We start from the raw sequence: 14,650 nt of genomic DNA on the forward strand, positions 1-14,650 counted from the left end.
TTATTGATTGACAGTGACTAAAATGTTATAGAAAGTGACAAACAATTGTGATGCATAAGACAATAAATCTATATCAGAAAGAGGGCAGTGAGCTGTTATGAAGAGAGATGAAGGAATGTACAATCTGAGTCTTCACATTTATTATTCACTGCTTGAGACTGCAACTGAGTCTAACATCTAACAGAAGTGAGAGCCAGCACAGATATTGGAACATACAATATCTCTGGAGCCAGCTGGTGGATCATTACAAGTGGCCTCATCCCAGTTGCATAGTTCAATAACCTGAATTAAGCAATCATAGTGCAGAATTTGACCTCAAGTTGCAGAGTATGAGTATTTATACCCAAATTTTTAAAGGTCATTCAATGAATGTACAAATGTATCATTGGGGTTAAAGAAGTGTGCCCTGGTAGATGAGCATGTTGTGGATCCTTAAGTGTCAGTGGTTCATTAACCAAGTTTTTGCTCAGTTTTGACAAAGTAATGAACTAAATTTAAAGTACCAAAGCTGATGAACCTATTTCAAGAACATCTGTGTGTCTCTTAATTGTCGCTATTACCGTATTCGTCCGAGTATAGTCCTACGTTCGAGTATAGTCCCACCCCCCATTTTTTTTATAATTTTAGAAATTATAAAAAAAAAAAAAAAACAAAAATGATCTAAAAAAAAAATTAAAAAAATTAAAAGTTTTTTTTTTTGGTTTTGGAGTGTCCCTGGACCTAGACCTGAATGCTAGGATCATTCATGGTTGACCTAAAAAAACCATCATCAAAATGCATTCAAATTCAATGCATTTTGAAATCATTAATAGAGTATGACATGAATAAAAATTTTTAATTTTCATATTTAAAATACAAAATATCTTGAATTTTTTTTAATTTTTTTTTTTATGTCAACCATGAATGATCCTAGCATTCAGGTCTAGGTCCAGGGACACTCCAAAACCGATTTTTTTTTTTTTTTTTTTTTTAAATTGAGTATATCCCACCCCAATTGTGAAAAATGTTCACCTAAAAAACAGGTGGGACTATACTCGGACCAACCAATACGGTATCTATATTACCACTTAAATCGTACAGAATTACAGGTGCATAGAACTAATCAACCAACTCATCTAAAACATTACTTTAACATTATAAATTAAAATCAAACTTGAACTCTTAACCCATAGCCTATGTCACTGAAACTTCATAAAGGAATTCATGCTAAAGGCAGTTACCAGTAAATGAGCAAACTAATAGAAACACTGTTTATCGGGACAAAAGGTTTCGGCAAAGAAAGGGCGGGATATAAGGTCGGCTAATGATCCTCACTCTATCACCCAGGCATTGTGCACAGACAGATGTCAGAATTAACTGGACAACATTGCTGATTAGATCAGTATTATTTGTTTTCAAATAGTTTAATTACTTTTTTTGTGGTCAGTATTATGTTTGTTGATGTGATAAATGAGGTCTGATTTAGGAGTTATTGTAGTGTATATTGGTTGGTGGGTTGGGAGTAAGGTCAGCTGTGTATTTGAATGATAGAAACTTTAGTAGTGAAAGGCTCAGTTTTGGTGTTATATGGCTGGTATATGTGCATGAACAAAATGGATACAAATTTTTCTCACCTGCTTTTGTTGATTCTGTTTATAAATCTAACTTCAGGTTAGCTTCTATTTTAAACTGTTGCAATTAGGTAGTTCACAGCATCTTGCGAATGGTTGTAAGCTTTGGCAAAAATTGCATTGATCATTTTATAGCTGGCATGTAGAAGAATTGAAATATCACAGATATACTTTTGTAGGTCCTGTGGTTCTTGAGTTATGTTGTGAAGAGTGCCGAAACAACAACACTTTTGTAAAACGTATATAACTCATTAACAACAATAAATAAAGCAAATTTTCAAAGTATATGATTTGTAGAATGAACTTTTGCAAAACATCAAAGTGTTATTTTCAATAATTTATTGATTTAGATAATGAAAATCAAATTTTTGGCTGCTTCGACCAACAATACATACCCTTCAGGCTAATTTTTTTTTTGTTCGTTGTATGGTAGCTTTGGTCAGTCCAGTATTTTATTCATAATTTACCATCTGATTCTACGACTGGATGATTCATAATATAAATCAACATTTAAAATTAACTATAAAGAAATAAATAAAAACAAAACAAAAACAGAAACAAAAAAAAACAAAAATAAAAGAGAAAACAAAACAGAACTAGGCTGAAGTACCTGTTTGAATTTCATCATTATATAATTTAGCATTGCTTTTAAATAACCTATCAAGTTGTATTCTGTCGGTCCGTGCCACGTCACTTCCGGTTGATGATGCACTCGTGAAAACAAGTTCCTGATTCGATTTTTGTTGATGATTTCTGTCATTGGTGTTGTGTAAATTTCGATCGCAAATAGTCAGTGGAATCAAACAACCGTTTCTAAGTCTTCAGAGTGTAAGAAACTTACTTGATTTACCGTTTATATACTGACAAACTTAAAATTAAATTCCATGGTCGAGTGTCGTTTTTTCCGAAATTGAATGTCACTTTAACAACATCGCTATGTAGCCTCCTTCACAGCCGGTTTCTGTTGTTCATAACAAACCGTGTGCCACATGCAGTTTGGGCCCGAGACTAGAGATAACCCGGATGTCGGTCCGACAGAATAGTATTTACATTTCATTTTCTAGGAGAGGACTGAAAATAAATATCCAAGTATTTGTACTACGGCCAGTTCAAACTATCACTGCTATCTACTGTAGATAGCATTTCATAATATATTGATGTATTGTGTAACTGTGGTGTTTATTTTTATGTGGTAAATAAAAGCTGGCCCTGAGGTAATGTATCAGCAGATCTGCTTTATATAATGTTGTTTAAAGCAGACTTACTGTAAAGTGGTAATTTTGGTCTGTGTAATTTTTCGCACTTTGCCGTTATATAACTTACTTAGCTTGTTGATAGATTTGCAATTTTGAGTTTTCTAATATAGACCTATACATACCAGTAAGCAACCCATGACATAGTGTTGTGATCATTTTGATTGTGGTTCCAAACACAGAGAATGTGAACCAATTGACCTGGTAACGTCACACTAAGACGGCGAATACTCAATCAAGTGATATCCACCCAATTGGGTGTTTTTTTTTTAGGATTTTGGGTATCTTTTCCTTTTACTGGAAATTGAGCCAACACAGAAGATGGCAGAAAACAACGGCACACTTTTGGAATGATCGACACACTCCACCTGTTTATAGTGTAAAAAAGGGCTGGATCCCTGTCTGGCCACGCGATGCTATGCGGCTTGGTTTGCAATTTTTAGTGAATGAGGTGTTGATGATTCATAGCTTTTCATGATGTAATTCAACCAGCCAATCAGAATCGTGCCCCAATGTTTACACTACATGCGTTAAAAAAGTTATTAAGTGCTGTTCATCTGCAAGCAAGTGTGATGTGCACCATCTGCACTCACTTTGGTTGCAGCACCTTTGGGCTGAAAATGATGGCAACACTGACTGCCTGATGTTTTGTCAGCACCTAAGCTCTAGATTTTAAGTGATTAAGTTGTCCTTTTCAGAACTAGCATCTTAAATACTTTGGCATTACGTAGTAGATGACATAATAGTTGCTGTGTCCAGATTTAGGTATTGAGTTTCTTGGATTATTAATGTGGCTTGAAATGGTTATCTAAGCTAGAATTAAGCCAAGTGGATTTCTGTGGGCTGTGGCTATCGTTTCTCTTCTGTATTTCAGATTCTAATAATAAATTATGTACTAGTACTGGGAGCATGTTGTGCAATATGCTTTCTGTGGGTGGATTTGGAACATCCAGGCATCATCACGGGATCTTATGCAGAAAAATAGCATGTGAGGAATTACAGTGGACAGAAAAAAGCCTCCTATGTTTGTGTAAAAATAGCAAATTGTGTGGAGTTCTTGTTCTTATTATGTTAAATGGGTATTGCATGCATGAAACGGTAGATCCAGGTCATCCATCTCTCACACATAAGATCTCATTTTAATGCGAAAATATTGCAATGTAATGCTGCAAGGTTGTACAAGGTGAAAATCATAAGGGCCTTAAAAATGTTGACTTTCAGTTATTGTAAAAGTGAAAATTCTCACGCTATATTTATTTCAGTGCTTTTTGCGTTCAAAGCTTCTACCGTGAAAATGGGCAAATTTATTCTTTTTGTTTATAGGTCAGTGTCAAGGAGACCGAGAGTCACAATTTTAAAACAAGGGAAACGGTTAAAAATTGGCAAAGCGCAAAACAATCAAATAAGCGAAAATCTCCACTTTTACAGTGGAAGACAAGTAGACAAACTTCCTATAAAATTTGCCATTATGCAATTATCAAATATTTGTAATTTAAACTTGTTCAGATTTTGTTCAACTTTCCGCACCTGAAATGCAGGAGTTACAAAGAAAAAGATATCGTTAAATAATCTAGACTTATTTAAGTTCAGAAGTATGTCACCGGTGTCGGCCTCGTAAATGATGAGGCGTGCTGACTTTGAACAATAGTGCAATAGAAAGTTGGGAAAGACTTTGATTGCCAAGAATTTGATGCATTCTTTTGATCTCCAACGAGCTAATTCATCAATGTTAAAATTGGGCTATTCCAGTTGAAATCCTTACACCCCCATAAGTCATGACCTTAATCTTCAAGGGGGGCAGATTTAAAATGCACTCACCCGTTCAGGTAACCCTATTTGAAATTATGTGGGAGATTAAGGGTTTGTCTTCCAGAGGGGGGTACATGTATATGGATAGCAACTGGAATAGCCAATTGTTTGGGAAGCGGCTAACCAAAGTCAGCTGATAGATTGAAGGAATGAAGTCATTTGGATTTGACTGTATAGCTGACGATGTGTAATTTACACATTTGATTGGTAGGTAGGATTAACCTCAGACAATACCTGTGACAATAACCATTTCCAGTCGGCAACATCAGATTAATTGGAAATATTGAAAAATACTTCAGTTGTGTGAAACGATATATTGTGATCAGATTTGTGGTTGATTCTTATTAATATCATTGAAGGTTTTTACCTTGTCTTGTTTCTTGAAGTTAAAGGGACAGTGACCAGTATTATTTTGACATTTGAACTTAATTTGACTTGGTTATCCGCATCTACTTTTAAGTTAAAACTCTGAATTTTGAAAGTTAAAATATTTTTTATAATATTTAGCTCTCACAGATAACTTATGAGCTTTTAAATTAAGTTTTCAACCTTCAACAAACTCCCTGGTGGATCATGATGCACATGACATAGTGACTGCAAAACTTGACATAAAATCTGTGTATGATTATACATGTGAATTTCTGTGTTAAATTTATGAAATTTAGGTGCAAAACCTCATACTCCATATCTTAAAGCTATGAAGCCACTTTAAAATGTACTTGTAAATAAGCAAACAAAAAAAGGAAGAAATGAAAGGGTTGAGTTGACCATTCTGTTTGGTCACTCATGAAACAGAAGCGATAAATGTCAATATGCCTGTCTGCCACTACACTTCACATTTGTGAGAACATTGACTTTGCATCGAGAGTGACTTGTTTTGGTCTTATTATGGCCAGCATCAACTGCAAGCTCAACTACATCACATTCCTATTACATAAAGTACTTTCTAAAAGACATTGAACTTCCCTAATGATCCGTTGTCCCTGTCAAGTACAACTGTAGATGTGCAACTTTGCTCTCTGCAGATGAGAGCAGAACAATGGGATAACTCAATTATAAAACTTGTTGTATGCATAACAGAAGGGGGGAAATTGGATTGGTAGACAACTGAAATGTGCCCTTCCTACCATATACATGCAGGGGTGTCCAAGATTGTTTGGGCTTGCCCTGAGTCTCAGGGCTTGCCCCTGCTGAATGTAAGGAGGAGGACATTATAAACGTGCACTCTTAGTGGGCTGGCATTTTTTGGTGTAAAATTTTTTATGACCCCACCCCCCCTCCCCAGTATATTCATGATCCCCTCTTCCAAAGAAAATGACCCCTTAAGTCTTTTACACACTCACACTTTTATCAAACTTAGTCCTAGAGATGAGAGAGTTCCAGTAGGTAGAGTGTCAGACTTTAAAAGTCTTAAAAGATCTTGCTGGGATCCGAGCATGCTCATCATTGAGGACAAAGTTTGGTGACCTCAATATGCTTGTACATGACCTTTGAGTGTATTGGGTACAAAAACTCATACTCCACATAGTTGAGGTTAATGACCCTTTATTTTTGAGATATGATTGTTGAACGGAGTTTAATGAACTAAGCCTTTGGAATTGAGAATATTTTGGCACATAGTGTCTCAGAAACAGATGGTAAATAACACTATGTTGTATTTACCATGTGAATTGAATGCGTACCAATGTCACGGCTCAAATAACACCACGGTCATAACTGGATCGGGAACATTATCCAACTTCAAAGGTGCGTGCAGTTCTTCCAAACCGAAATGATGGGCAAGTGTTGACATATATATGGCATGGGTTGGGTTGGTATCTATGTAAAGATACAAACTAGGGATTAAAGTGATATCATGGACTGAAACTGTATCAACTTATTGAGGTTGTTTTAATGTATGTAGCAGTCGACGGACTAACGGTAACCTCAATTTGTGTACTTTCCATCTTTACTCCTAATAATTAGGCACAGTTCTTTTTCACAAAGAATATAACGTTAACCTCAGTTCATGTACCGTGCCGTCTTTTTCCAAATAATTAGGCAAGGTTTTTTTTTTTTACAAAGAATATTGGACTATTCCATTTAAAATCACACTACCCCTGTGGAAGATTTTGGAAATATCTGCCACAGGGGCATATGAATTTCAAATGGAATAAACAAATTAGGCAGCTCCATTTAAATTTCATACACCCTCTGGAAAAAATTCAACCTGAATCTTCCACTGAGGGAGGGAGAGTTTCAAATGAAGCTGCTAATGTGTTCATTCCATTTGAAATTCATACACCTCTGGAAAGATTCAACCTGAATCTTCCACTGAGGGAGGGAGAGTTTCAAATGGAGCTGCTAATGTGTTCATTCCATTTGAAATTCATACTCCACTTGTGGCAGATATTTCCGAAATCTTCCACAGGGGGTAGTGTGGATATTAAATGGAATAGCCCATTAACACAAGGAGATATGAAGGTCAATGTCGGATCAATTGTGAATCATATTGAGTTTCGAGTTGTATTGCTCCAGCCATTTTGGTATGAGAAGCAAAAACATGCATAAATTTTTTTTAAAACACAAATCACACATTTACTTGAAGTCTTATAATCACAAGATAAGCCTAAGGTACAGGTGTTGAGGAGACCTAGTAACCCATAAAATAAAGCAGTTAAAGTTAGATAGGAATTGGTCTTAGCTCTAACTAGCTTTTAGCTCATCAGTTGGGATGTATAGGCAAATATGCCAGGTCTGATTCTAACACTTTTATGTAATCTGTAGTATGCAAAGGGAAATACTGCATCAGCAAAATATAAAAGCTGCTTTATATAAGGTATATTTCAACCTGTTGGTCTTTACTTTGATCGAGAAGTCTATCCACTGATTTACCGACGATGCATTATGATAGAATAAGGAGATAATCAGTGAAGCATGACACCCAAGTAAAGCAATGGAAATTTTGAAACAATGCTGATCAAGATGGGTATATCGCCCGAAAAAGTTGCTTAAATGATACATCGGCGAATTGTTAGCATGATTAATCTCTTAAAAATTAGCGAAATTTGCTCTGAAAGATACAGATATTAGTCATCAAAATTAATTTCGGTAACATTAAATTTCACAAAGAATTGTGTTAATACGTTTGAAAACTGGCGACGATTGAGTGACTGAAGTAGTTGTAGTTCCACGCTCTATCTCTCCACTCAGTAACTATCGTGTCGTCGTGGATAGTAGATAGATTTCTCGACAAAGTCTTTACTTTGTATTTGAATATTGCAACCGAGTCATCATATTAGTAATCAAGTGGCAGCTTTATTAAATACTGGTATCCAGTATGCTATTGTGTCAAATTAAGAAAGCTTTAAAATATGCAAAGAAAGATTCTAATTGCTGTGTAGAATTATCAAGTTGTTATTGGGGGAATATGTAAACTAGCTCTTGATCAGAGCCCTCGCAGTACCTTGGAAGATCCAGAGATCCCAAGTAAAATAAACCCAAGCAAGTGACTAGTATTAGTAAAGAAAATGTATAGGCCAATCCATTCTGTAAAAAATTAATACCACTCCCATGCATCACCCAGCAGTACATGTATTTGTACAGAGCTTGCCGAAGGCAAGCTTCACTATAGGCAAGTCACCAACAAGTATTAGGCCTATAGGACCACTATGCAGTAAAGATCACTGTCTACCTGAGATATTGGTCTACCCCACACACCGAACCGCGAAACTCCAGTGAACGACGCGCCAGCGGAGGCCGGTCTTTACTATAGTGTCAGAGGGCATATGGCATGGTTTTTTCATTTTTTCTTTCAATTGGATGGAAAATAGGTTGTCTTTGGAGCAAAGCTATATGTAAACATGCTAAGTGGCAGCTTTAATTGCTGTTTCAGATGTAAGAATGTAAAGGTTTAAATCCAAATGTGGAAAACGTTAGTATTTGAAGTATTGATCACCTGTGACATAATACTAAAATAACCCAGATAGGTAAGATTGTTTTTAATCCATGAGTTTAGGATAATCTGTTATGGGCCATTCCAGTTGAAACCCTCACACCCCTGTAAGACATGACCTTAATCTTCCACTCATAGTGTGAATTTGAAGTGGGGTTAGCTGAATGGGTGACCCCATTTGAAATCTACACCCCCTGTGTGAGAGATTAAGGTCATGTCTTCCATACAGGGTATCTGAATTGAGAGATTAAGGTCATGTCTTCCATACAGGGTGTCTGAATTTCAACAGGAATAGCCCGATGGGACTGCATGGTATACAATAGACATTGCTTGGCAAAGATTCTCATACATGTAATCATTAAAAGATTTTCGAATCAAAGTTTATTTTCACCCATTAAATAATTTGTGAGAAGCAAAGCATAGACTATAAATAGAGACTATGTAGCAACATATTCATAAGGGCCGATCGTTAATTTGATCGTACATGTGACATGTCTAACAATCATGCCAGCGTTGCATGCCTATACAGCATCGTGTGTCTTTGCGTTTACGTGAAAGACCGTAAAAACATGCAGTACATGCATACTGCATATCAGTTTTATCTGTCGCACTCCATGGAACAATCGGCCCTCATTATCGGGTGATGCAGAGACTTTGACTGTTTGGATTCATCTGTATCGTTTTTGTCCAGTCCATGAAGAGTCATGGGTGATTCTCACACTGCAACCAGTGGTGGAAATAAGCCAAAACTTTTATGGTCCATCTGGCCCTTGAAGCCTGTGGGCCCCGGGCTGTGGGCCCTCAACAATTTTCATGGGTGTGAACTCTAATTATTGAATTTCAATGTTTCCGAAAAGGTCTACATTTGTGACACTTTGTAAGACTTAAGACTCGCAAATCAACACCAGGTAATGATATGGATAGATGTCGGCATTGAGTCTTTCTTGCTGACTTTTGGTGACAAATTTTGTGGGCCTGCAAGTGTCAGCAGTCCCAAACAGATTTTCATGGGATTGATGGCCTGAGAGCCCATCTCATTTCAAGCACTGACTACCATACAGCCCTGCTTCAAGTGTTAATCCTTATATGTAAGGCCCGGCAAAAAACGAGATCTCGCTTTTCACGCCGCGAATCTCGCTATTAACCAATTATCTCGCTTTTTAAGAAAGTTCCCAAGCAGTATACTTACTATAAAAATGTTGCTTTATGCCATAAAAGTTCACCGAATTCCACGAAATGAACTTCTCCATCGGGAAAAGTGTGCAGAATTCAACAGCATTGCAACCACATTGCAAGTGCAAAAGCCAATGCTTTACTTAATAAAAAATGACATTTCATTGCAAATGAGTTCAAGTTTAGGCCAAATATCATTATATTTATTGAATTACTGGAATGGAATATTTTGACTATAAAACATAATTCAAGGTCAAATTTTTTGTCACTTTTTCTTCGACTCACCGCATCGGCAGTTCTGTTTACATACAATCTAAACTGACCTAATCTGAACAATAGAGGGCAGGCAACATTTTTATCTATTTTTTTTTTTTTTTTTTTTCGTATTTTCTGGCGTTTTTAAAGCTTGTTGTGCCATTTTTCGGGGGGGAAAATCTCGCTTTTCTCGCTTTTTAAAATTTTGGATCTCGTTTTTTACTTCCAAAAATTGTGTTTTTTGCCGGGGCCTACTTATATGACAATATGTACTATCAATTAATAACGTCTTGGTTTCTCTCTATTTTTCTTTTTCTTTTTCAAAATCACAGTTACAACGAGAAAGATCCAGTCCTCTTGACAGACCTGTGGTGCTAATGAAAGGGAAGGATGCGCTGCAACTGATGAATATTGTCAATCGTCAGCGAGTCGCCAGAGCCCGAATCCAACCCTCCTCGCCATTGTATACACAAACCGTAAGTACTAACATTCAAAAGTACAAGTATATAGTAATGAAACGTGAAAGTAGCCCATCTTCTTATAATTTGCTTCACCTCAAGTTCCGTAGTGACATCAATGCTTTTCCCAGTTGCACCGCAAGTGTGCCGACAAGTCGTCCCTGTACGCTTGCGTGTACACTCAACATGTTTAACTTTATGCGTGCGATTCGATACTGCGGCGAGCAAATTACGCACATACGTCACTACCGAACTTGAAATGAACCAAATTATAGGAAGTAGAAGAGTATGGCTCCGGCTTATCGGTGACGGGAAGGGAAAGAAGGAAAGAATTAAGAGAGAACAGAAGGAAAGAAGTTGTTTGCTCTGGGTGGGATTCGAACCCGAGACCCCTCGCATGCCAAGCACTCAGTCGGCGACACTTTGCCACGGGTCTTGGGCTTCGCTGGCCAGCGAAACCGTGCCTATATATCACTTAGGGCGATTGCGTCATCACACCACGTGGGATGCATGCACGAACAGCACATATATCAAGGAGTATTTTGTGGTATTCAGGCGGGTTAGGGTTAAGGAAGCCTATACTGAGTTTCGATAGTGGTAACCTAACCCTAACCCCCTAAGGGCTTTTCGGCGACGGGAAGGGAAAGAAGGCAAGAATAAAGAGAGAAAAGAAGGAAAGAAGTTGTTTGCTCTGGGTGGGATTCGAACCCGAGACCCCTCGCATGCCAAGCACTCAGTCGGCGACACTTTGCCGCGGGTCTTGGGCTTGGCTGGCAAGTGAAACCGTGCCTATATATCACTTAGGGCGATTGCGTCATCACACCACGTGGGATGCATGCACGAACAGCGCATATATCAAGTAGTATTTTGTAGTATTCAGGCGGGTTAGGGTTAAAGGAACACTCCGGCAATCACAACATCATGCCATATATGTTAGAAAAACAATTATCAAGCACAAATCACATGGTTTTATTTAAAACAAGCGATATTCCCCGGCACCGAAATTGACTGTGGCAATGACGTCATTGTTATTTGTGCTTAGTTGTCGTCAGCTTTCATTGTGTTACTGGGACGTCATTACCACAATTTCAGTGCCTGTGAAATTTGGGCCATTTTTTGATTAGTTTATATGGTCAATATGAGTTTGTTTTAAATAAAACCATGTGATTTGTGCTTGATCATTGTTTTTCTAACATTATAAAGCATAATGTGGTGATTGCGGGAGTGTTCCTTCACTTACAGTTCTTGCTTCTAGTGCATGATAAAAATCAAAACCAAGTTGTGAAGGAAAACAAATCAATTATTTCCTTACCCTTAAATGAAGAGAAAAGCGTTAAGCAATTCACTCTTTTGGTTTTGCCTTGTCAAATCATAGACACTAAATCTATTACTATATTATTATAAAAACGATGAATATACATGACTGTTAAGAAGTGTCTTATACAAACAAAAACAGCTCTTATCCAATACTTATTTTGCATGCATTGTGAAATTGTATCATCAAGATTCATTGAATTGGCCTGGATATTTACTTTTGTCTCCTTTCAAATGTATAACTAGATCAATTTATGTCACACAATTTTATCGTTATCAAAGACAACATACACACTAGCAAAATCTCTTATTTTGACAAATCATTAGCAATGATATTGTTTGTTTGTTTGTTTTATTTCTTCTTTTACCTGGGACACTGAATCTAGTTGAAAACACAATACTCTGTTCTTCCCTGAGGCCCAGGGAAATCAGAAAAGACTAAAAGAGTAGTTTTTTCAATGAAAGAACAGGCGTTAAGTTTAAAAAAATTAAGAAGTGTGATAAATAGCACTCCTCAAACTTGTGAGGAGTGTTATTTTGTAAATGAGGAGTGTGATTATGCTTAAATGTGATGTATCCTTAAAGATTAAGGAGTGTGATAAATCGCACTCCTTATGATTATTGAAGGAGTGCGGAGGAGTGTTATCGCACTCGCACTCCTCAAAACTTAAAGCCTGAAAGAAATGTCTGAATTTTCAAGTTTGCTTTCTGACAGTTACTGGAATTCCAGTTGCCAATGTTACTTGAAAAAGAAAGTATAGGGTGATTAAAATCGCTTATTTTAAATAAGGAAAATAGGCTATTTTTAATTAAGCGATTCGATTAAACAATTCAATAATGTGAACGCACGCTTCATCGAAGTAAGGGAACTGCATACGTAGCAGTTGACATCTTAAGGCCATATTATATTTATAGTATTGATCGTCACAGCAACCGCGATAAACAAACACACTTTGTAATTTTTTTTGTCTAGTGTGTACACGATCATATCTTAAATTAAGTGCAGTATGTACCCATAATTCTTTGCAGTTAGTCCTGGGATGTCGTCATTTGATGTTACGCCGATGCAACGAACATCATTACTGCGCATATGAAAGCCGTGAAGTGAGCAGTAACGATATGCGCATCAGCATGACGACACCTCGGGTCTTACCGCAAAGAATTACGGGATTTACCGAAAAGGTCAATTAGCATGGTTAGATGAATATTTTGAAAGGTCTGTTTGCTGATATCATCTTTGATTTTATCTAAAATTCTAAACTGCGGAGCGATTGTATAAGGAGATGCAGTTCTGTCAATTTTTGATGTAATGTTTTATTCTTCGAAGATGGGAAAAGTGTTAAAGTGTTTGATGAGAAGTACCATTTATGTAATCTAATCTGATCCAATCAGAGTTGACAAACGGAGATCTATAGGCAAAACTAAGGCGCAAAAACAGTAACCATGGTAACAAACCTAAGAAAATTGATACAAAGTTATATGGATTTCATGTTGTGTGAAGGTTCCTATACTAAAATGTAAACAATCCAACTTGCAATTTTCAGAATTGAGCAAAAAATACGAAAATCATAATTTGCAGCCTTTCACCATATTCACCTCAAAACTCAAGTCATGTGGCTTACCCAATGATGAATTTCTAGTATTATGTGTTGGGCATTTGTGTATTTTTGTGTTTTTAAACATCAACTTGTCAAGAAAACTGGCAAATTGCTGTTATGATGAGTTTTGGAGGGGTGCATCTTTATTGCCGTATAGCTTCTCCTTTAAGTCCTGCCCCCAATTTGACGAAAAATTCCAGATATTGTAAAAACAACAGAATAATGCTGGTATATCTTGCACACAAGTAATAATTCTAACCCTAATCCTAACCCTAACCCTAACCCTAAAACATGTGGTGCGCAGGGTAAACCAGAATTGTACCCATTATTAATATCATCTAGAGTATTTAAGGTTAGCAACTATTTTAAACTATTGCGATTTGGTAGTTCACAGCATCTTGCAAATGGTAGTGAGCTTTGGCAAAAATTGCATTGCTCATTTCATAGCGAGTGTGTAGAAAAATTCAAAGATCACAGATATACTTTTGTAGGTCCTATGGTTCTTGACTTATGTTGTAAAGAGGGTTGAAACAACAACTTTTGTAAAACGTACATAATTCATTAATAACAATAAATCAAGCAAGTTTTCAAAGTATATGATTTGTAGAATGAACTTTTGCAAAACATGAAAGTGTTATTTTTCAATAATATATTGATTTAGATAATGAAAATCAATTTGTTTTGGCTGCTTCGGCCAACGATACCTAGTCTACCCTTATTAGTACCCTAATGAATGTTCAATTTGTGAGAGAAATACATGTATATCAGCCCTGCAGATTTCACAAAAATTCTTTGTTTATTTTGTATCATCTGAAATATATAATTCATGAACGTGGTTGCAAAATGCGCCTATGTTCTGACAACAACAACCGTTATACATATTGAATGTGATTAAGTGTTGCAACAACCCCCTACAGAATAAAGCAGTCAGTGTGGTTTGATTCACTAGATTTGGCTTTGAAATTTTAATAAGACATTCAGAAGATTGATATGTTTACAGTGCTGCTCTTAACTCAATTTGCGAGTGCAAAACATTAGTATCCAAATACATTGTGCTATTAATTATAGCTACTTTAGTAGGAAGAGAAATCATTGAACATGAATTGCAGTGCAAATTGTTTACCCTCAATTTAATTGGTCATATTAGGAAAGCAAACAAGTGTTTACACCAAGAGAATAAAAGTATTGTTTTGAGGTTCAGTTGTGTCTCTATTGCCTGATCAGGCGACGGAGACACGGCTGGGTC

The 14,650-nt window shown here is 36.6% G+C and overlaps 1 protein-coding gene across 1 annotated transcript in view; it reads left to right on the forward strand.

The window, feature by feature from the left end:
• LOC140164732 (uncharacterized) overlaps nucleotides 1-14,650 on the forward strand; it is a 207,879-nt gene that overhangs the window by 132,457 nt on the left and 60,772 nt on the right. The window contains 1 exon segment of the mRNA XM_072188088.1: nucleotides 10,367-10,510. Coding sequence (XP_072044189.1) covers nucleotides 10,367-10,510 — 144 coding nt within the window.

This window comes from Amphiura filiformis, chromosome 11 (assembly GCF_039555335.1).
Source record: "Amphiura filiformis chromosome 11, Afil_fr2py, whole genome shotgun sequence".
NCBI classification, from domain to species: domain Eukaryota; kingdom Metazoa; phylum Echinodermata; class Ophiuroidea; order Amphilepidida; family Amphiuridae; genus Amphiura; species Amphiura filiformis.